Below are 22725 nucleotides of genomic sequence, written 5' to 3' on the forward strand. Positions count from 1 at the left end.
TTAATTTTTTAGTTTTAGATAAAAATTAATTAAATGGAGATCTTTCTTAGAAAAAAGATATCTAATCAACGATTCATCATTACAATGCACAAAATTTTTAAAATAATGGTGAATAATATTTGATTAAAATATGAGATCGAACGAATGATGCGTTAACAAGCATTACATGATGTATACTCAAAGCATTAATATTGCCTTTAATTTTTAAGGAATGGTTGTTAATTCGATTAATTAGTTCGGTAGATCAAGTTTACTACATTAAATGTGAACTACCTTCATCTGTTCTACTTCCAATATCACATATCAAGTAAATTAAGAAAAATATTTTAAATTTTTTTATCATTGCGATATTATTATATTATATTATTGATGTGCTGACACTTATAATGTAAAGACTTTTGATTGATTCATACATGTATTTTAACAAATCATATAAATTTGTTAACTCATTAATTATATATAATAATAATAACAACATTATAGCAGAATTTATACCGATACTTGTTCAGAAGTTAAGTTATGATACTATTGATGATAAATAAATTGCATTTATAAGTAATTTTTTAGTTTTTCAATTCATGATAGTACATCACAAAATGATAAAATCTACGCATTAAATGGATAAAAAAAAAAATTACTACTCTTCTATTATTAATCATACTTTTTTTACTAATTTTATTCTCTTCGCACTGGTCCACGTCATATATGGTGGACCACGTCCAGGGAATAGTTTCTAAGCAATTTAACCGGTCTGATCGGACGGGGATCAACCTCCAGTTGCCGCGGAAGACCCGGTCCACGACTTTTCAAGAAAAACTTAAAATCCTAAAATATAATGATCAATATATTCTAACTTTTTAAAATATTAATTTTTTTTTATAATATAATGTGTTAAAAGACGAAGTTTTTTTTATTGTTTTGGTTATGCAGTGGATTAAACCTTATTTACAAAAATTTTAAAATAAAAAATTTATTTTTAAATTTTTATCCTTTTTCGTTAAGTAAATGTTTTGGATGAAAAAATTACAAGTAATTCATTATTAATTTACTCCTACACTTTTGATATGCAAAGTTTTATTTAAAAAAAAAAACATATAGAACACCAAACGAGACCTAAGTTTTTTCAAAAAAAAAGTTACCAAATGCCTAGCATTCATATATGTATTTTTTTATTTTTATTATTATTGAATGTTACTAATGAATATTGTAATACTCATTTAAGAGGCTATCTTAATATTCACACAAATAAGATTGAATGGTGTGGATCGTTATATCAGTTTTTGTCTTTAACCAGTCTTTTTATTTTTGTATATTTTCAATTCTATGTGTACATAAAATTATGGATTTTGTGCCGAGATGGTCTTGTAAATTTATTTTTGCTTTTGTACAATTAATTTAGTACCTATCAATTTTCTTTTTAAATATTAACATCTACAAATTATAATAAAAGAATAATGCCATGGCAGTGATAATAATATGTTATTTATGATAGATACATATATAATGAATTTAATCATCATCAGAAAAGAATAAATCCATTGTATATACATGGTCTACGCATAAAAATAAAATATAGTTTGAGAACCAAAACAGTTAAGTTAAAACGCAAAACTTTAGGAGCTAAATTTTTATTTTATTTCTAAACAATATCGTCATTTTATTTTTTTTAAATTGCTTCGGCCACATAAACCTAATTATGGAAGCGTTATATATATTTCTGAATCATATTTATCAAATTGATTTTTTTTAATTAAAGTAGTTGTGGTATCAGAGTTGCTTGTTTATTCACGAGTCACGACGTGTTTGATTAATATTCCATTGGTCTAATTCTTAAATTATAAGCTCATTCATTTGCATGGACCCGGTCCATTTTTCAGACGCAAATGAATTCGGGTTGATAAAGCTCCTATCTCGATCCGTCCTAAGTGGGATGGGACAGTAAGTAAAAGCTAAAAATAAAGAAAAAAAAAATAATTCTTCTCGAATCTGTCATAATTCGTTAAAAAAATAGAGCGGAAAGCGTTCATTTTTTTAGTTCATTCTGATTTATCAAAAATCCATTTCTGTTATGATTTGTCCTAATAGAATAATAAGCACGGGCAATATATAAAAGATAAATAAGTTTGTTTCAAATTTGTCGCGATCTGAGAAAATAGAGCCGGAGGTGAGAGACCCGTTCCGATCCTGGAACTACCATGTTTACAGCCCCCACTCTGTTTCTTTGCCTCTCACAGTTTTTGATTAGCGGTCCACAGCTGACGTGGCGGACCGGGACCAATGGACCTGTTCTTAAGCGGGGGTTGAGAGCGACGAAAAATTCTAGAATGCAACGGGTATATTAGTGACGTGGCGTAACAAACCAATCAAATTAATCATTTTAAGAATATATGTCCCATCATGATTGTAAAAAAATATTTTTATTGTACTTTTGTTTGAAAAGAAGGATTGTGATTGGCTTGTTATTGATGACGTGGTGCAAGTGTGACAGTGTAGAATTCCTCGAGAGCGACAGGGTCCGGAGTTGAGGCGTTGACTTTTTGGGGCACGTTCCACGAGGAATTTTATCAGTGGTGGTACGAACTACGAAGCCGTGCTTTGTTTTATTGCTCCTAATTTATTCTTACATATTGAATATGACTTATTAGAGTTGGGTAAGGAATTATTGAATATGACTTAGAGTTAGGTAAGGAATTATTTTAATTTTGTCATTGTCTAATGAAAAGTTAATCACTTTTTTAGAACTGTTTTTTTTTTCCCTAATTCTATTATTTATTTGGTAAAAGAGAGTGACGTAAATGTTAAATTTCTCACTTTTTTGTGTGTGTTTTTTATGGAACACTTTCACAATAGTATATAAGATAATAAGAAAAATTGCAATAATTAATTTCTTGCCTCCTTATTTTTTTTATTCTTTCTCTCACATAATTGTCCTTACTGTTAGCCAGAGTAATATCGATTATAATCACTATTGCTCGAAAAGGAATATATTATGATGCCTGGTATGAATATGAAAATATGATTCACCAACTTCTTAAGAATACATCATTAGGGGGAAACTAAAAGAGAGAAAGTAATAGCAAAACTAGCGAAATACGCAAACAACACACTCGTAGAAAGAGCTCAATACTAAAACAAGCTACTGACCGTCCCTGGCGCAAGCGGCAAAAGGGCTTGATGGGTTGGTATTCGAGACCCAAGTTCGAATCCTAGTTGATTTACATTTCCAGTTAAATTTATTTTTAAATAAAATAGACGAAGCGGGTAGAATGCTATCTTTCTCTCAAAAAAGAAAAAAAAAAAGAAAAAAAAAAGAAGAGCTTCAAAAAGCCTACGACGGTATAGCATATTTGCAGCTTACTATCATGTAATCACACTTGCTCATGGTCGGGCTCAGACCCGAGCAAACCCCGATCTGAGCCTGGCCCAAATCACGATCCAAATTGGCCGGGCCAGGCCGGACCAGGCCAAACCAGGCCGAACCGGGCTGAGTAACTCCAAGAAAAAAGACCAACCCACTTTTACATGGGCCCGTCATTGTTAGACCGAGTTTTGACAATTTTGATTTTGTACAGGGGCTATTTTGCAAAAAAGCGACAAGCGTCGTCCTTTCGCTTCGAGCACGAATCGTTTCGATCTCTTTATGTAAAAAATAAATAAATAAATAAATACACAGCCCTTGGCGCGTCTAAGCTTCTGCTCACTCCTCCATCAACAATGGCGCCGAAGAAGAAGCCGCAACAACAACAGAGGTCGAAGGCGAAGGGGAAACCCTACCCCGCCGATGCGAGAACCCCCGCTCCGAAGCTCCAAATCTCGGCGGAGAACGAGCGCCGCCTCCGCCGCCTCCTCATGAACACCGACCTCCCCCCGGCCACCGCGGCGGCGGCGGCGGCGCCGCCTCCACCGTCGTCCTTCGCCGCCTCCTCCGCCGATGCCGCGGCGACGGAGTCGCGAACTGCGAAGGCGAAGCGGCTTCGGAGCGTCTACGACAATCTCTCCCTCGAGGGCTTCTCCTCCGATCAGATCGAGAGAGCCCTCTCCGCTCTCCATGTTCGATCCATCCCTCCAAAGACTTTAATTGCGATTTCTCGTCCATAGTGAATCAGGGTTTTTGTATGTTATTTAGTGTTAATTTGGTCTGAAGAGGGATCTCTTACTTGTTCCAATGGTAGGAGAGTGCGACGTTCGAGAGCGCTTTGGATTGGTTGTGTTTTAATCTTCCTGGAAACGAGCTTCCTCTGAAATTCTCGACCGGTGCTTCTTCTTCTTCTCATGGAGGTAGTCTCTTCATAAATCACGATGATAAGTATAGTGACCCCATCACCCGTAGGGTATTTTTGAAGTAGTTATTTTAGTCAATCAAATTGATAATTGTTGCTAAACAAATCAGTGATTCCGACAACATTTAGTCGAAACTAGTGTGCTTTTTGTTAGTATTTAAAGATCAATAGTTAGTAAAGCCCTTAATTTTAACATATTATCAATTCAATTGATTAGGATAACTCAACTCAAAATAAATGAAAGTTTATGAGTGTCGATACAAAAGGAGTTCAGAAGCCTATCTCAAAATGGCGTATAGTTGATCAGTTTCGATTTATTTCTATCGAAGTTTGATAAGAAACAACCAGCTTGATATTAGTGACTATACTTTTAATTCTTTTTGTGTTTCCGGCAAATAAAAGTGTTTAGGATCATGTTAAACTGATGATATTCCGTAATTTACATATAGTGTGTAATTTGTGCATTCAGAGACAGAAGGGTCAGTTAAAATTATAGCTACTGCTCGGGAAGATTGGGTTGCTCCGCAGCATCAACAGGAGGAAGAGAAAGACGGCATGGATGGAATGTCGGTTAAAGTGAAAGGGAAGCGTGATGAAGCGTCTCTAGATGACGGAAAATCTTCTCAGGCAGAGTGGATCCGACAGTACATGGAACAAGAAGAAGAGGTATTTGTATAAGAGGTCTTTCTGCATATGGATAAATTCATTAGTGTCTTTAATTAATTGCCATAGAATGCTATTTGCAGTAGTTTTTCCTAGCCATTCTTAACCTTATAGATCAAATTTGTATGTTGGATTGGATTTGATGATTTTCGTTCTATAATTCTTAATCTACCAGCATACTTTGTATATTGCACTTCACGGTTAATTGGGTGAACAATCATGTATGCTGTTGTACTCTTAATATCCAAGTTGTCCAATGCATATTTTATGGGATCTCCTATAATTTGGAAATTTTGTGTTTGCTTTTGATGTTAGGAGGAGGACACAAGTAATCGTGCTGCTTCATTGGCTGAAGAGTACCGTGTTGCAATGCTGGGATCTATGGAAGCAAAGCAGAAAGGAAACAAGAAAAGCCAGAAACGTTTTGACAATACTATCCACAAACTGAAGCAGGAATTAGCTATGTTAGGTTTACTCTCAGATCTCTGAATTGTTTAATTCTTTGGTCGATTACTTCATTTTGAATGTTTTATCATATATTTTCTTGCAGGTCTATCAGAGGAAATTTTGTGTTCAGGATTGCAAGAAGAATCCGTTTATTCAAAAATGGGGGAGGTCACAACATGCGATTCAACACCCCATGAATCTTTTACTACAAAAAAAGTGTTAGATGAAGATAGTCGGCTAGGTTTAGTTGCATCTGAAAGTGAATTACATTTAGATGAGAGCAGAAATGACAGCTCTATTTTGAGAAAGACAGAGGGTGCTGTTGATCGTGTGGAGAGCCTACATAGCCCTGTTAATGCAACTTGTGTGACTAAGGAGGAATCAGAGGAATTAGAACTTGACAATCTGTTTTCTGAGGATTCTTCTTCTTCTGGAGTATTACTGAAACAGCAAAAGACAGAAAAGGTGCCACACAGTAAATATGTGCATGCTCTAGGAAACCTTGATGAAATATGGAAAAAGGTAATTTGGGCTTTTCATCACTCTTGTAGAAACTATCATAGTATTATGGTCTTACTATTGATGTTTTATAATATTAGTTAATGACATTGGGGCTTCACTCTTAAATTTTGCTTCCCTTTCTGGCGGGATTCATGTTGGCAAATGTTGTCTTGCGATGCTTATATCGCAGGGGGAATCTGGAAGAATACCTAAAGCTGTTCTTCAAAAACTGTGCCAAAGACTTGGATGGGAAGCACCAAAATATAGTAAGTTATCTGAGAAAGATAACAAATTCGTCTATGCTGTTAGCATATTGCGTGGAGCAAGTGGACGGGGTAAGAGTCGAAAAGCTGGAGGTTTTACCACTATGCAGCTTCCTGACCATGATGAAACGTTTGAATCCATTGAGGTCTCGTACTCTTGTTCCCTATCTTCTAGTTCTATTTATTTTTTCTAACCAACTTTTGCTTGTTTCAGTGTCTTACTGAATTTTCTTTCCCCTGCAAATTTTACTATATAGTTGATTAGAATCATGAACTTTGCTTTGAAAATCCCTTATCTCACATGCGAAGACATATGTGAAGGATGATATAGTCACACATTCAATTATTTTACTTTTTATGACTTTACCAATATAGTCGCACTCATTCAATTTTTTTACTTTTTATGACTTTCCCACCTCAGTTTTTTCATGATTTTATTTTAAAGCTGTTCTCTGCTTCTAGGAGTCTAAGCAATGATCCTGTAGTGATTGACAAGGAAACGATGGTTTGTTTTGTTCATTTGGTGGCCTTGTATTCTTCCTCAATGATGTTACTGGCTTTTTTTGTACTTTTAGTACATCAGATATTCTTGCGTTCCATCTTTTGAAGTATTTTTTGGATAAATTGGGCTACTTTTTCGCAGGACGCACAAAATAGAGTAGCAGCTTTTGCCCTTTATCAATTTTTTCCAGAGCTTCCACTTAACCAAATGCTAGTAGAACCATACTCCTCATTAGTTTTGAAGTGGCAGAAAGGTATGATTTTTTTTTTAAAATCAGCTCCCCCTTTCAATTTGTCTTTTATTCTTTTACTGCTCTGACTTTCTTATTTTCATATTAATGAATATACAGATGAATGCTCAAGTGAACTCGATAATGAGGATATCAGAAGAGATGGCTTTGTGGATATGATTTTGAACACAGATGCTTCAGGGTCGGCGACTTCCTTTGGCGCCCGAAATCCTGCTGACAGTGAGAAGCTTGGAAACTCCTATGATGCGGGAGATAATCCACCACCTGAAAAGATTATCATAGTCAAGTCATCAACTGATGCAGGTATGCTCTCTGAGACGAATCATCATATTTTCCATTGACAATGAATAGTGGTGATCTCAAGACTAAAACTGGTGTACTTTTTCTACGATATTTTGTTAAATACCATCCTTAGAAGCTTTACGATCGCAGTGGTCATACAACTTCATATAACATGTTGTACTTCTCTGTCCTTTTTTGTTGTCAAGTGCTTGGACTGATATTGATCATTTGAGCTTTAGATTTTTCTTCCATGGAATTCTGTTAGAACTGTTGTCTTAGCAGATATCCTTTTATTGTGGTGGGCAAGATGAAGCACCTAGTTTAGCGAGCTGATAGCCTTATCCTAGTTATGATGACCTTGCGACTGGTTGAGAATGATTATTGTTGTTGACGTATTTCTTGGAAAGAATCATGGTTAAACATTGCAGTTGGCTATTCTGTTGTGGTCCCATTTTTGTTATTTTAAATATGTTGGACTGATACGCATGATACTAATCTCATTCATGCCCTTTCCCCCAGAGGAATGATAATTTTCATAGTTTGAACTCTGTTTTAAGCATGGTAGTTTTTGATTGGGTGTTTGTAGCTATGGCTGTAGAAAATCTGTCTGCTGCTTCTGAACTGGTTGAATGAGTCAATGACTGGAGTTTTTCCATAAGTTCTTTTATTACCTCATGTAGTAGTTAATTTTCCAATGATCTCATTGTTACCAAGACTAATATTGATTATTTGACTGTACTAACTTCTTAGGTCGGATTTCTCCGGAACAAGCAGAGAGTGTATTACTGAAAAATGATTTGGCAAATAAAAAGAAGCTACCTAAGTACATGGTATCTTGTTGATGATCATCTATTTCTCCTTAGTGTAAAATTAGCATATGAGGTGTTATATTCTCCATATACATTACATATTTTTAATACTTTGACTGTATCTCTTTTGCCAATGCAGAAAATGCTGGAAGCCAGAGCTGCTCTGCCTATAGCTAACCTGAAAAATCATATTCTTCACTCTTTAAATGAGAATGATGTGATTGTTGTTTGTGGCGAAACTGGGTGCGGGAAAACAACACAGGTTAGTTATATACCATCATATCTTCCACTGATTGTCTAAGATAATACTGTGAATGATTTTGGGATCCTTTTTGATATACAAATAGAGCAGAATATTGTCAAGGCATGAAATATTTATTTTCCTTAGCAACAAAATATTCTAATTAGTTATTATGTATTTTTATCAAATCATTTCAACTTTATTGAGAAAATAACTTACTAATTTTCAAAAAAAGGGTTTTGAGATGTGCCATCGGCACGGGAACTATATCATACCGATATTTTGTTGGCACGATATGACACTGTGGAAACCGCCCGTGCCAATGATCCCTTAAATCCTTGTATATGTGTGTGTGTGTGTGTGTGTGTGTGTTGTTGGCATGATATGGCATGGTGGATACAGTCCGTGCTGATGGGTATTTAAATTCTTGTGTATATATATGTGTATGTGTATATGTATGTGTGTGTGTGTGTGTGTGTGTGTGTGTGTGTGTGTACACGTATATATATACGTATATGTATATGTGTGTGTATATATATATATGTATATATATATATATATATGTATATGTTTATGTAGATATGTATATTTATATATGTAAATATGTGTATATATATATTTGTAATTTCCACTTTTTTGCCATTATACAATTGGTGCTCTTGCAGGTCCCTCAATTTATATTGGATGATATGATTGACATTGGGCTTGGAGGATACTGTAACATAGTGTGCACACAACCACGCAGGATAGCAGTACGGTTATATCTCAATCTTGGGTTCTCTTTGTCTTATCTTAATCTATAGTTTCTAGATGTCATAGAAGTATATGCGCACTCTATTTTTCTGTAATGTCGTTGCAATTGAGCAAAAATATATACAACCGTTGTGGAGCTGTTATATTCATTTTCTGACTTGCTGCAGTGCAGTGGTAAAGAACTTCATGTTAAACATCCTTCTGGTTGTTAATATGTCTTAAGTAGAACTTGCCATTGGCAACGAAAGGATGCTGGGACTCAGGCAAAGAATTTTAGCTTCTTTTTTTTTTTTTTAATGTCTATACTGGCTTATGCTTTTTTATGCTTATAGTTGCTTACTCATCTTATTGAAAGGAACTAATTATCAGATGATTGATTACCCAAAAAATGTTAGGACTTTGGAGTATTTTTATACTTTTTTAATTGATTTCAAATAGAAGCATTTTCTTCACAACTGATAAGATAGGAATTTAATTGGTTATGTGAAACATACATTAATATGTGTAGGCAGGTATCTCATATGCAATTGTGTTAACGGTCTACAGTGTACTACTTATGCTGTAAATTTTGAGTTTTGGGCCTCGATATGGGAGATTTATTTATTATATTGCGTAAAAAGAATACTTACATAATGAAACAGGAAGAATCAACCTTCCAGCTTAGATACACCTTATGCATTACCCTAAATCATATTAACTGTAAACTGTTCAACAGTATAGTAATTAAATTGTGCTATATTTTAAACTTGGCACGTTATTCTGTCTTAAGAGTATATTTGAAATAGTGCTTTCTTTTTTATTCTTATTAATTGTAGCATTTTTTTATGTGTTGCAAAAGGGATTAATATTTATAATTATTCTTTGTCAGGCCATTTCTGTGACAGAAAGAGTATCAGATGAGCGATGTGAATCTTCACCAGGTGGTGATGGTTCATTGGTTGGCTATCAAGTTCGCCTCGAGAGTGCTAGGTGCTATCTCCTTTTATCTTTTGCTAGTTATATCTGAACTCTAGTAACTATGCAAACTGGCAGTGCTCACACTTCTGCATTGTCTGTATTTTCTTTTAAAATTGTGCTCTTTATTCTCCAGTTGGTAGACATATGAACCTTAGGTTGAACAAGCCACTGTTAAATTGCATAGGACTATGTCGCCAACTTGCATATACGTCTTTCCTGTCAGAGCAAATTTTTCTGTGCCTTCTTTTCTTCACTACTTGTAATTGGTTTCTGTTACTTCTGTAATTTTTTAATCCATGTGTTTATGCTCTCAAATGCATGGACATATTTCTTATGTTAAAATCTCTGTTTTATGTTATCTAGGAGTGACAAGACAAAACTTCTCTTTTGTACAACTGGCATCCTCCTTAGAAAATTGTCGGTAAGTTTTATTCTTTATGAGAAAAGGCACATCGTAATTATTCAAAAGATTCCTGAATTTCTCTTGGTTTCTGTGTTTCTCTTTCCTGTGTTATTCAGTTTTGCATAGTGCCATTTGCCTGGAATAAGGATTAATAGATTTATCGTAATTGGTTTAGAAATTCTTTTGATAAACCTCAATGGGGGGACAACCTGGGAGGATGATATTGATGAGGATGTTAATGCACATAAAACTATCAAAAAATAAGAATGGTACTAATAGATATTATTTATTTATATGCCTGCTTATGATGCTCTTGTTAACAAATATCATGTAACTGATTAGATTTTTTATCTTATATTATTGTGGTGACTCTAGCAATTTAACTTATCAAACTAATTACTGATAGAAGAATAACTTCTATTTTATTTTCTTTTTTTAGTTTTATTCAACTTTTGTAATTATATGTCGTAACTTAACATCATTAGGACTGGCTAAGAATTGATGAACTTACAACTGAGACTCAACAAGCATTTGATATTATTGTATCTAATCAGTGCATAGTTTTGCAAATAGAAAACCATGGAAGAGGGGGTGGGGTATGGGGCTGAGTTTCTTCATATTCTTTAATTATGTTCATGCCTATTGTGGTTATTTTTATTGGATACAGCTTGTTCTTATTCTTCAATTATGCTTATGCCTCTTATGCTTTTGCATGACATTCTGATGAAAGTGGGAGACTCATTTGTTTTTACAGATATCTATTGTACACAATCTGTCAGAAGCCTTATGTCCCATTTGGATTCATATTATAATGGTAGTTTGGTTAACAGAATGATGACAGAAAAAACAAAACACATAAGCATTACTCTTTGGATTTCAATGTTCGTTCTTGTCGCATCATATTTATTAACCTTGTAATATTTCATCAATTTAAAATGTTGACAATAGATGCTTTTTTGGTATTGATTCTAATAGGCAAACAAGAACTTGGATGGTGTAACTCACGTCGTAGTTGATGAAGTACATGAACGATCTCTTTTGGTTAGTTTTCCGAGGATCTCTCAAAATTTTCTTACTTGTATGTGTTAGTTTCTTCAAGTATCTCTCAAATTTTTTTCCTCAGCATGTGTTCATACATGTTTCTCCAAGTATCTCGCAAATCTTTTTCATCAGCATGTGTTCATACATGTTTCTCTTGCACCATATATATTAGAATGTGATAAAATCTCACTTAGAAGAGCATCGATGGGTGGTAAGTAGCGGTGGCAATGGGTGTAGTTGTCTTTATCATGTTAAATTTTAAGTTCGTTTAAGAACCGTTAATTTCATTTTACCCCATATATAACTCGTCAAGTGAGATCTTCCTTGCATATGAATTGAAATTAATCGTTTGAATAATTGAAAGAAATTGAGATTCACTATTTATGTGTTTTCATTTACCGGAAAGAGACATTTTCAACTGCTAAATTACTATTTCATATACTCTTATTATTCTAGAAGAATAAATATACATTTGCATATAATCTTGAAAGGTCTCTGTTTCAGAGTGACTTCCTACTGATCGTTCTGAAGGACCTGGTTGAGAAGCAATCTTCTCGTGGCATACGAAAGTTGAAAGTAGTTCTCATGTATGTCTATATTTATTTATTTTTGAAATATGGTTTTTTGATGCAGATATGCTATCTCAGTGCTCTATCTCTTGCTGATCAACCATTGATAGCCTGATTGCTGCCTTTTCTGGTTCTTTTTCAATGTAGGTCTGCAACTTTAGATGCAAGTCTGTTCTCAAGGTACTTTGGTGGTTGTCCTGTAATTAGAGCAGAAGGAAGGACACATCCAGTTTCAACTCATTTCCTTGAGGATGTTTATGAAAAACTCGAGTATTGTCTTCCCTGGGATTCTCCTGCATCAGGGACATCTCTTGCACCAAATAGAGGAAAGGTTTGGTTTTTATCTATTCTTGTATGGATATGAATGTGATGTAGTGATGTTATGGTTATGTGAAAAAAAAGGGAAAATTTTGAGTTCTCATATTATATCTATGACAAGTAGAGGCTTAAACAAATACAACATTCAATCTTATGCTAATTTGAAAAACATGTTACTTATGGGCAACAAGATCAGTTTGAACCTGTCATCCTAAGTCATGTTAGATCCAACCATATTGTTGCAAACCTTTTCTTCTCTTGGAGAAGGAATGCTTGATCCAGATTGCATATTAAGTCCACGGTTACCATGAAATTATATGCTTTTTTGTAATGCCTTTACGTTAACCATGGTATTGCACTCTTACTTCATTCCACTCCTTTATTGAAGTTTTGAGCACTGCATTAAACTTCTCGCCACAGTTCCGATGGCTAGTTTTTCGCAATTCATTTGCTATAAGTTGAACTTCTGTGGTGACAGCGCAGTAGTGGTGCTGTGGATAACCATAGAGGAAAGAAGAATCTTGTTATGTCCTCCTGGGGTGATGAATCACTACTTTCTGAAGATTATGTTAATCCTCATTATATCCCCGAATTATACAACTCCTACAGTGAAAGAACACGCCAAAATCTTGTAAGTTTGAATTGTATGATGTTACTTCTTTTTTGTCAATTTAGTACTTAAATTTACAACCTTATTTTCATGCAGAAACGCTTAAATGAAGATGCAATTGATTTTGATCTTTTGGAAGATTTGATATGCTATATTGATGAAAATTGCCCTCCTGGTGCCATTCTTGTTTTCCTTCCTGTAAGCTTTGTGGAGTATGAGTCTACTTTTATTAGTTGTTTCTGCCTGTAAATTAAGCCTTGCCCTTTTTTTCTCTTTTTTAATTTCTACTTCTGATTTTTCCTATAGGGAGTTTCTGAAATTGAGTTGCTGGTTGATAAATTAACCGCCTTATTCCGTTTTGGTGGAGTATCATCTGATTGGATTCTTCCTTTGCATTCATCACTTGCGTCAGCTGATCAACGGAAGGCGTTTCAATCTCCACCTGAAAACATACGAAAGGTAGTTGTCATATTACTGTGCTTGGAGACATTCTTTAGAAAAGTGGCATAAAACATCTTTTTAGCATACTAAAATGTTGCACAAGTTTCTCGGGAAGAAAATCAATCATCAGATTTGTTTTCTCACCTATACATAATGACTGGGCTACCTGCTTGGGTTTTCTACTGTATTGAGCAATATTTTTTTGAAATATAGTATATCCTACTTGAGAGTACTTTGTTGATCAAGGAAACGATTCTTTATGCCGCAATGCTGTCCCAGAAGTTCTGCATTGAGTTGTTTATTTTGGGGAAAAGTTCCTGCTAAATGCTAATAGTTCTTAAATTATAAATCATATTTTCTTCCCTTTTCTATTTTTTATGATACTTTTAGCTGGGAAAGCACTTCTTGGCTAATCTTCCCGTTTAAGTGTTCTTTTTGTTCTTTCAACTGTATTAAGTGTTCCCATGTCAACAACTTAGTTGGTAAATAAAGCCAATGAAGAACTACAAAATGGAAGACATCTCGATTACCTTTTCTTTATTTAACACACAATGTAATCCAGTTTTGACGACCCACTGTTGTTACTCTTTTCAATAGTTTCAAGAGTAGGTTTTCTCAAAACCATATTGTAGTCAACCATCTTGGGTTAATATTTTGCTGTATGCTGCAGGTAATTGTTGCAACGGATATTGCAGAGACCAGCATAACAATTGATGACATAGTTTATGTGGTTGAGAGTGGAAAGCACAAGGAGAACCGGTACAATCCACAAAAGGTTCACATATTTCTTGCCATCGTATTCATCAAAATTTTCAGTTTTCATGATCCTTGTAGTTGGAAATATTTGCAAATGTTTGTGGCTGAGGTGTTTGATTCGTCAAACACATTTTCACTGATTCTAAGTTACTAATAGGGTTAACAGCTAGTCTTCTTTTTTCTTTCTTCTCTTTTGAAGTTTGAGAAAATAATGATAGTTGGAACGTAACAAAATTTGAATACTTGAATCACAATCACATGGGTAAGTTTATCAGGATATGCAGCACAAGCGTGTGTCAATTTTCACGCTCATGGATTTCCAGGATTTTTCAATCTGAAAATTTTACCTAGTCATTGTTGAACCTTCAAGTTCCAGTCAGCACTTTTCAAGAATAGCCATAGCATGTTATGTAACAAGCATCAATTAGGCAAGTATATATAACTGATAGGTTCACTAATCAGATATTGTATCCTAAATGTTGCAGAAAATGTCAAGCATAGTGGAAGATTGGATATCCCGTGCAAATGCAAAGCAGAGGCGTGGTAGAGCTGGTAGGGTGAAGCCAGGAATCTGCTTTTGCTTGTATACTCGCCATCGATTTGAAAAGCTCATGCGCCCATTTCAGGTAATTATCATTTCGTCATTCTATTTCTAACAGCATATCTGTGTTGTAGCTCAAAGCAAGATATATTTTATCTGTGCTACCGTAGCATTTGTTGAAACTTCCCTCGATGCCAACGTGTAAATATTTGTTGATTTTTCAGTGCTACATACCTACCTATGTACAACATGACTGCATAGTATATCAATTAGCATATAGCTACATGGCTGCTTCAACTCCTTTCTCTTGTGCCTAAAAAATCTTGCTATATCGACTCTTCAATCATGTATTTGCTTATGTTGGCTTATTTAATCTCCTTTTTTTTTCACATATATGCAGGTGCCTGAGATGTTGCGGATGCCATTGACTGAGTTGTGTTTACAGATAAAATCACTTTCTTTGGGAGATATCAAATCCTTTCTACTGAAGGTACGTGATCTCTCTGTTTCTGTATGTGTGTGTGTAAGTGTACATGTACGCCCGTATGGCTTCATCTTTGTTCATGCATTATGCCTGTTTCTATTGACTTAATTATTAGTCGAAGCATAGCTACGTTTCTTTATTCTATCATCTTGATGTCAGTGGTTTGTTTTTGTGACTAATTTTGCATCGATATGACACTCTACCAGGCATTAGAACCACCACGAGAAGAAGCTATTTCCTCTGCAATTGACTTGTTATATAAGGTACTGTTTTGTTCCTTATGACAAGTTTGCAAAATTTAGTGCCAATATCCTTATCTCACTACAAATAGATCTAGAATACTCTTTTGGACTATTGTTAGTGTTTGTGACTGATAAGTTCATATTGGTGCATTTTTTTGGTAAATGCATGAAATCTCACTAGAGAATTTACACTTTATTTTGGTGGTTGTTGGGTTGGGGTGGTTTAGGTTGGAGCCTTTGAAGGAGGAGAAGAATTGTCACCTCTTGGTTATCATTTGGCAAAACTACCTGTGGATGTTTTGATTGGAAAGGTATGATTAAATGTTTTGACCTCCTTTTGCTTTAGACCTTTATATGTTTTTTCGTTTTAGAAAATTGTTTGTCCTTGAATGTATTTTACAGGACTAAGTAAATCTAGTTTATTTTTGCGCTATCTCATGATGAAGTATGGATTAGACAGATTAAAATGAGGCTTGTGTATGTATATGAGTGCAAGACAGGTCTTCGCTACTTTCCATTGACCATTGGAAAGCCCTAATATGATGACATGAAAGTTGAGCACAGTAGAGGAATAACTCAATAGCTAATTGAAGTCATTAATCTTTTTGAGATTTCTATATCTAAGTAGACATGTGAAGAGAGAGTCTGTGTCTAAGTTGACCCACTTTTAATATCCTCATTTGCTATATGGGCTTGGCCGCTTGGGCTAGTCTGCAACAGACCCGGTCTCGCAGGCTTGAACCATCCCCAGTCTATCAGAACTTGGGGATGATCCAGCTGAAATAGACTCACTGAATTTGTTCAAAGACCTCTATTCACATTCATATGAGCTTATAATCATTGAAAAAGCTTCTTTTATATGCAAATGTATTTCATGAAATCTAGACATATCTTAAACACAGATTTTTATCCCTAAATTTTCTTGCAAAGTTACTTTGGTTTCGCATTCTTCTGTAGGAAGGTTCCATAAGTTTGTATAGCTGTTAAGTTTTTTCTAGCATTTTTATTAGCCCAGTTGTACTGAAATGTCCCCTTGGGGATATTGAGACCTCAATGTGAGCAGTGAAATGACTTTATATTTAGTTTTAAATAATTTTAAAGGGCTTTTTTTGTATTAGCCCTTTTACAAATAGCTCTAATAAATTTATATTTACATAAATAGCCTTTCCTTGCCATATGGGCACTTGGGTGGCCTTTTTAAGTTGAACACAGTAATTCAATCATCGTGTTTAAACACGGTGATTGGATTACCATATTTCTTTTTATATTTTTTATCGCCCCTTAGTTAAAAAAGAGAAAAAAGAGGGACTAGAGTGTGGATATGAGCATGGTGATTCAATCACCGTGTTCAACTTAAAAATGCCAACCTGTCACTTGCGTGACAAGGAAAGGGCCATATGCAAATATAAATTTGTTAGGGTCATTTGTCATTTTTTCTTGAGGGGGCTAAATGTAAAAAAACCCCAATTTTAAATGATCTAATATTTTGTATATTTTCTTTCCACGTACTAAAATTTATTTTTGCAGATGATGTTGTATGGTGCAATATTTGGTTGCTTATCACCAGTTCTCTCGATTGCAGCATTCTTGAGTTACAAGCCTCCCTTCGTCTATCCCAAAGATGAGGTACTATCTGAGATCTCTTTGTTTGTAGCCATTTCTTCACTCGAATTGGCTTAACTTGTGTATGTTTGTGATGCAGAAACAAAATGTAGAGAAAGCAAAACAAACTTTATTAAATAGCAGCCTGGATGGAACTGCTTCCAATGTGGACAATAAACAGTCAGACCACCTGCTAATGGTTGTTGCCTACAATAAGTGGGCCAGGATTTTGCACGAGGTTAGAGTTATTTTGTCAATTTTTATTGAAACACTAGAACAGTTCTTTTCTGCAGATAGATCTTATGTTAGATTTTATTAACATCATCAAAATCTGCTTACACTATCTTTATGGTAATAATTAATCTTTTCTATATTTTTATACTATTGCAGAATGGTTCAAAAGCTGCTCAGCAACTTTGCCGGTCATTCTTTTTGAACAGTTCAGTTATGTATACTATCAGGTGAGTTATTTCCTTTGACTGCATCATGTCATTCATTGAAGCTGTAATCTATTCCTTACAGCATTATTATACTATGTAATTAGGAATCTTTTAACTCGTTGTTACATGAAATGTTAGCAAGTGGAATAAAGGTGCATTATAGTAATTTTGAGTGCCTCGATGTTACAACTTGGATATTTGAGATAAATTGGGGAAATATTATTTTTCTATCAGTTTACTGTGCTCTAACCCCGTTTCACTTGGCAGGGATATGCGTATACAACTTGGAAGTTTATTAGCAGACATTGGGCTCGTTGATCTCCCGAAAGTTATTTTGGTATTGATTTTACTACCAAAGTTGATCTTTTTTCGTTTCTAGCAATGTATCCTTCAGCCGTTTCATATTCATGTTTTCCATTTGCTTTGATTCTTCACATGTATTTGAGTTATATCAACAAAATGTTAGTATTATTGGGTGTCGGTGGTGGATTTTGAGGTCAAGAATAATTTTTTTTTCTTTTTTCCAATGTTCACTCTGGTTTGTAGAAGTGAGGCTAATATTTGATGCTTCCATCACAACATATCAGAGCTGGCTTCATTATCTTCCTCACAGTAGTCGGGATAAGATTTTAGATTAATACGAAGGTTTAACTACAATTGCATAAAAGGATTTTAATTTTGTTAACACTGCATGATTTTTAAAATTTTCATTTAGGGTAGAGTTGTGTAAAATTATTTTTTTTCCCCCTCTGACACAGAGTGCTGGGAAAAGGAAGGACAAACTTGACGGTTGGTTTGCTGATGCCTCTCAGTCATTCAATATGCATGCACATCATTCTTCAGTTATTAAGGTAATTTTTTGTTGGTTTTGACTCAATGCGCATAAACATTGTGTGTTTCACATAATGTTTGCGATCTATTTCAAGTGTGAGGTTTTGAACCACTTATTTCTTTGCACTTGTGGATGTTCCTAACTGTTTTTGTGTGCAGTCGATTATATGTGCAGGCCTATATCCCAATGTTGCTGCAACTATAGAAGGTATTGACAGGTCTTCTTTAGGTGGAAATAAAGCTCTTTTTGATTCCCTTTCGGTGAAAGACCGGCCGCTTTGGTACGATGGAAAAAGAGAAGTTCACATACATCCTTCTTCCGTAAACCATAGCTTGAAAAGTGCTCGGTATCCATTTCTTGTCTTCCTTGAGAAGGTAAAACTTTTAGGTTGTCGCTAAAAACTTGATAAAATTTAAACAAGATGAGGTTTTTATTATTACAAATAACTTTCATTTTGCAGGTTGAGACTACCAAGATATTTTTACGAGATACTAGCATCATCTCTCCTTACGCCATTCTTCTGTTCGGTGGTTCCATGGTTGTCCAACATCAGGTGATGTCTCTTTGGCAATATTAATTCAGTGTTCGATTAGCATATGTTGCATTCTTCTCATGTTCGAGAGAATATATAGCATTCTTGTTAGAGCATGTTTTTTCAAGAGAAAAATCTAAGTTACAATTAAATTTTTCTGAGCTTTTTCTTTTCCATTGGAATGTATTACCCTTTTTTTCTCCTTGTGAGAATGTTGGATATGGGAGCAAGTTTTGCACCTTTGATGTCGTAGAAAAGCTAAGAATCATGAGCTATATCACTTTTACAGGCTGCATCGGTCATGATAGACGGCTGGATAAAGTTGACAGCCCCTGCACAGGTTGCTGTTTTGTTCAAAGAACTCCGCAGAACGCTCGATGCCGTTCTCAAAGAATTGATCAAAAAGCCTGAGGTAGTATTATATTCATTCTTCATCCGTTTTAATTAATATGTTAATTTGACCTAAGACGCCATATAATTCTCCCGTTCCAGACGTCCACGTTCGTCAACAACGAAGTCGTGAACTCCATTGTTTATTTGTTGCTAGAGGAAGAGAAATCTCAAGCTTGAGATATTCTTATGCTCCACACAGCTTTGACAACCAAAAAAGCCGATGTAAGGTGAGTCCGAAGATGCTAACAGCAGAAACAACAAGTCGCTTCTACGGTATCGTCTATGCACAGCTTAAAATATTCAACTTGTGTGGTCAACGAATATATGCTGCATTTCCTGTTATCTTACCTACTCTAGTCGATTATTTTGAAGTCTATTTTTACTGCAGCAAACATTTCTTTTTCTTTTTCTTTTTCTTTTTTTTTTTGTTTTAGGGGATTTTAATCAAAATGCTGATGCTTTTTCCAACAGATTACTGCCTTATGTGAACACCTGTTCTCAGAAACTGCTACTCATGTCTCGTCACTCGTGAGGTGTAGAATAGGTAATCACAGGGGAATTTCACAGCCTCTTTTATTTGTTCAAACATTCTCGTATTAGTTCCCCATACCCTGGTTGTAGCAATTTCATACAAAAAGCTAAATTGGAGAGATTAAGCAATACCATGTGGTATGAAAACAAACAACAGGGTTTTTGGACCTGTGTGAAAGGAATCCGGAATTCCCAATGAAACATGCCGCCACAGCAATTTGGCAACCAACTTTTTTGTTCTTTACCCCGGGAGGATTTTTTTTTTTCTCTTTTATTAAGAAAAGTGGTCCTAGTTGTAGAAAGTTTGGACGATGGATGAGAACAAAGATCTTATTAGGGTAAAAACTTACAGGTCGTTCCTGCATTGTTCTAATATTGTACCTTAGTCCGAGTACCTTTTGCTGCATATTATTAGTTCTTCAACTTCCGCATATATTACATTTAGTCGAAAACATGTTTTTATAGTCTAATCATTTTATTTCTATCTATCAATAAGCAGTTAATTTTAATTTGTTTTGTAACGAAGCTACAAGAATTAAGATATTTAAATAGAAAAAGAGGGGCTCTTTTTGCATTTAGTTTTTTTACATTTTTTTTTTTTTTTGTAATAGCTCTATAAAATTTATATTTACAAAATTAGTTCTATTTCTGTCATGTGAGCACCACACAAATGCCATATTCGGCGTGGAGTTTAAGTTTAAGACAACAAATCATTCACCGTATTTGAATGAGTTGTTCTCCGTGTTTAAGCGTTATGTATAACTCCTCTCCGCGATCTCTCTTCCCCTCTCTCTCCCCGAGCTTTTTCCATCTCACTCTCTCTCTCTCTCCAACCACCCCCCCCCCGAGCTCTCTACCGCTGCTGCTCGCCACATACGCTACATCCTCTCTCCTCGGACAATATGCCTCCTCTGCCGCCCTCCACGACCTCGGAGTTCTCATGGGATATTCTACCATCACCACACCTTTATGGTAGAAAAATACAGTAAATGTTTAAACATGATGAGTAGATTCATCGTATTCAATTTAAACTCTTCTTTTAATATAAAACTTGTGTAACGTTCACGTGACAGAGATAGAGTCAGTTTTATATTTATAAATTTTACGAGACTATTTGTAAAAAAAATTGTTAAGGAGCTAAATACTAAAAAAAAACCCGGAAAACAGATATATAAGGACCAAATTGCACTATTCGGGCAGTCTAGGGACTACCCATGCATTTTTTTTTATCTATTATTTATTAATTTTGAGCATCTCTCTCTTTCCGAGAAGAGGAGAGAGCATAGAAAGAAGGGAATCATTTGGGGTGGTGGGATCGGGTGCTTCTAGAAAGCGGGACAAGGCGACAAGAAGATCCGCGTGTCGCCGCGACGGATCAATCAATCAATCGCTCGCCCTGATGATGCCTCCGCGCTCTTTCCTCCCCCCACCCCCTCTTATCCCGCTCTCCTTTGTCCGCTCCCTCAAATGATACCTTTTTAGTTCCTTTTTGTTTTTGACCTTTTGGAGCCCATCCCATTTCATTCTCATTCCATCCCATTCCATTCCTTTTAATCCCACAACAACTATTGTTACCACACGTGTCTAATCTTTATTAATATTCAATATTTTTTAAGAAAGCAATAATAATATATTCTTTTACCTTATTTAAAAATTAAAAATAAATATAGTCTGTACCTCAAAAAGAAACTTACTATCTGTCTAAAAAAATCTAAATTGGTAGATATAATTTGCAATATTTGAAAAGTATTTATATATGAAGGTTACATATTTTGAAATTTTATTATATATCTACGTCAAGTAGTCTGAAAAATTAACTTTGTTGATTTATAAGTAAGTAATTGGTGTTGGAAATACAGAATTACGTACATATATTTTGAGGCCTACGTGATGGGTGTCATAGGTATTAGAGGTCCATGCAGTACATGATAGGTATATATATATATATACTTGTGTACACCTCTCTCTCTCCTCGCCAAAATGCCCCTGGTGCAACGACATCCATGTATACGTAAGAGTTGAACACTCAACGCACAAAACAAAGAGAGAGGACAACTCCACCGTCCCAGCGTACCCCGGAATCCAAGAGGAGAAGAAAATTCATATATAAGCCGTATTATTTATTAATTATTATTTTTAATTTAAGGTAAACTTTAAATACCATCTATGCAGTTTCTCACTTTAGCATTATGTGATTTAGGATGTATCAATTTAGTACCCAATGGTTTTATTTTTCTCTTTTTGTCAGCCTCTTTGTTATAACTTTTCGTTAAATCATACACAAAAAACTTCAGGTACCCTATTTATAATTTATTGAATATTTATGTAGGAAACTTTATGAGAAACTAGATCGTACCTTCTGTCATGATTTTGATTTGTGTACCCGATTTGTAGCGGCGATCTTTGCTCGTGGTTCGTTCTCATTCGCGATCTGCAAAGTAGCGGGATGTTTCAGAGTCTAATTTCCTTATCCTGGAGATGGAGCCATTACAGACAATTCGATTAGGGTTAGACCGGGACTCCCGTATGTTACATATTTATATATAACTTAATGTAAGAATGTTAAATCACGTCCGTCCATCAAGAACGTGTCTAGATACATCCTAACCATAAGATCTATCGTATCTTTATAGATCGACTTAAATAGATTGACTGTATCTTTATGGATCGCCTTGAATATATCACGTGGGCCACATCCAACAATTTACTCTACTACCCTTTAGTTTTAACATTGTCACTGATTTAATAAAAATAATTAGCAAAAAGGATAATAAAACGAAAAAAATAAAACCACAGGGTACGAAAGTGATACACTTTAAATCATAGAATACTAAAGTGAAAAATGTGAGACCACACAATGGTATTTGAACTTTTCCCTTAAATATATATATATATAGAGAGAGAGAGAGAAAGAGAGAGAGAGAGAGATATGTATAGAAACATCTTTTGGAAAAGAAGATACCTTCCACCTAATGTTCCTTTACTATAGTCTATAAATATGCTTCAGGGAACCCAAAGCCAACTCCTCCCTCCCCTTCTCTC

At 35.0% G+C, this 22725-nt stretch overlaps 1 protein-coding gene across 5 annotated transcripts; it reads left to right on the forward strand.

Annotated features, from left to right (window-relative positions):
- Window positions 3670-20089, forward strand: LOC109726393 (DExH-box ATP-dependent RNA helicase DExH7, chloroplastic). 5 transcript variants are annotated; one of them, XR_002220510.1, is made up of 34 exons: window positions 3670-4050; window positions 4173-4278; window positions 4750-4946; window positions 5259-5412; window positions 5494-5912; window positions 6082-6300; window positions 6798-6909; window positions 7006-7209; window positions 7939-8018; window positions 8137-8259; window positions 8904-8990; window positions 9860-9960; window positions 10312-10369; window positions 11327-11392; window positions 11897-11979; window positions 12109-12292; window positions 12758-12910; window positions 12986-13087; window positions 13196-13348; window positions 14001-14105; window positions 14572-14712; window positions 15028-15117; window positions 15318-15374; window positions 15581-15664; window positions 16881-16979; window positions 17056-17193; window positions 17346-17416; window positions 17663-17732; window positions 18154-18246; window positions 18386-18601; window positions 18688-18780; window positions 19049-19171; window positions 19252-19425; window positions 19624-20089. XR_002220510.1 is itself a non-coding variant. In XM_020255951.1 (33 exons), the coding sequence occupies exons 1-33, from the start codon at window positions 3715-3717 to the stop codon at window positions 19327-19329; spliced, it is 4395 nt and encodes a 1464-aa protein (XP_020111540.1). In that variant the 5' UTR covers window positions 3670-3714; the 3' UTR covers window positions 19330-19622. The 5 variants fall into 5 exon arrangements, 1 of the variants encoding a protein (XP_020111540.1); XR_002220509.1 differs by having other exon boundaries at window positions 19252-19379; XM_020255951.1 differs by lacking the exon at window positions 19624-20089 and having other exon boundaries at window positions 19252-19622.

Source organism: Ananas comosus, linkage group 21 (assembly GCF_001540865.1).
Source record: "Ananas comosus cultivar F153 linkage group 21, ASM154086v1, whole genome shotgun sequence".
NCBI lineage: Eukaryota > Viridiplantae > Streptophyta > Magnoliopsida > Poales > Bromeliaceae > Ananas > Ananas comosus.

What these genes read in the sequence shown, in the direction of transcription:
- LOC109726393 (XM_020255951.1), top strand. Translation starts at nt 3,715, where the DNA reads ATGGCGCCGAAGAAGAAGCCGCAACAACAACAGAGGTCGAAGGCGAAG. An exon ending in CCATTCTTGTTTTCCTTCCT is followed by an intron (nt 13,088 to 13,195) that starts GTAAGCTTTGTG and finishes TTTTTCCTATAG; the next exon opens with GGAGTTTCTGAAATTGAGTT. An exon ending in AATTGATCAAAAAGCCTGAG is followed by an intron (nt 19,172 to 19,251) that starts GTAGTATTATAT and finishes CTCCCGTTCCAG; the next exon opens with ACGTCCACGTTCGTCAACAA.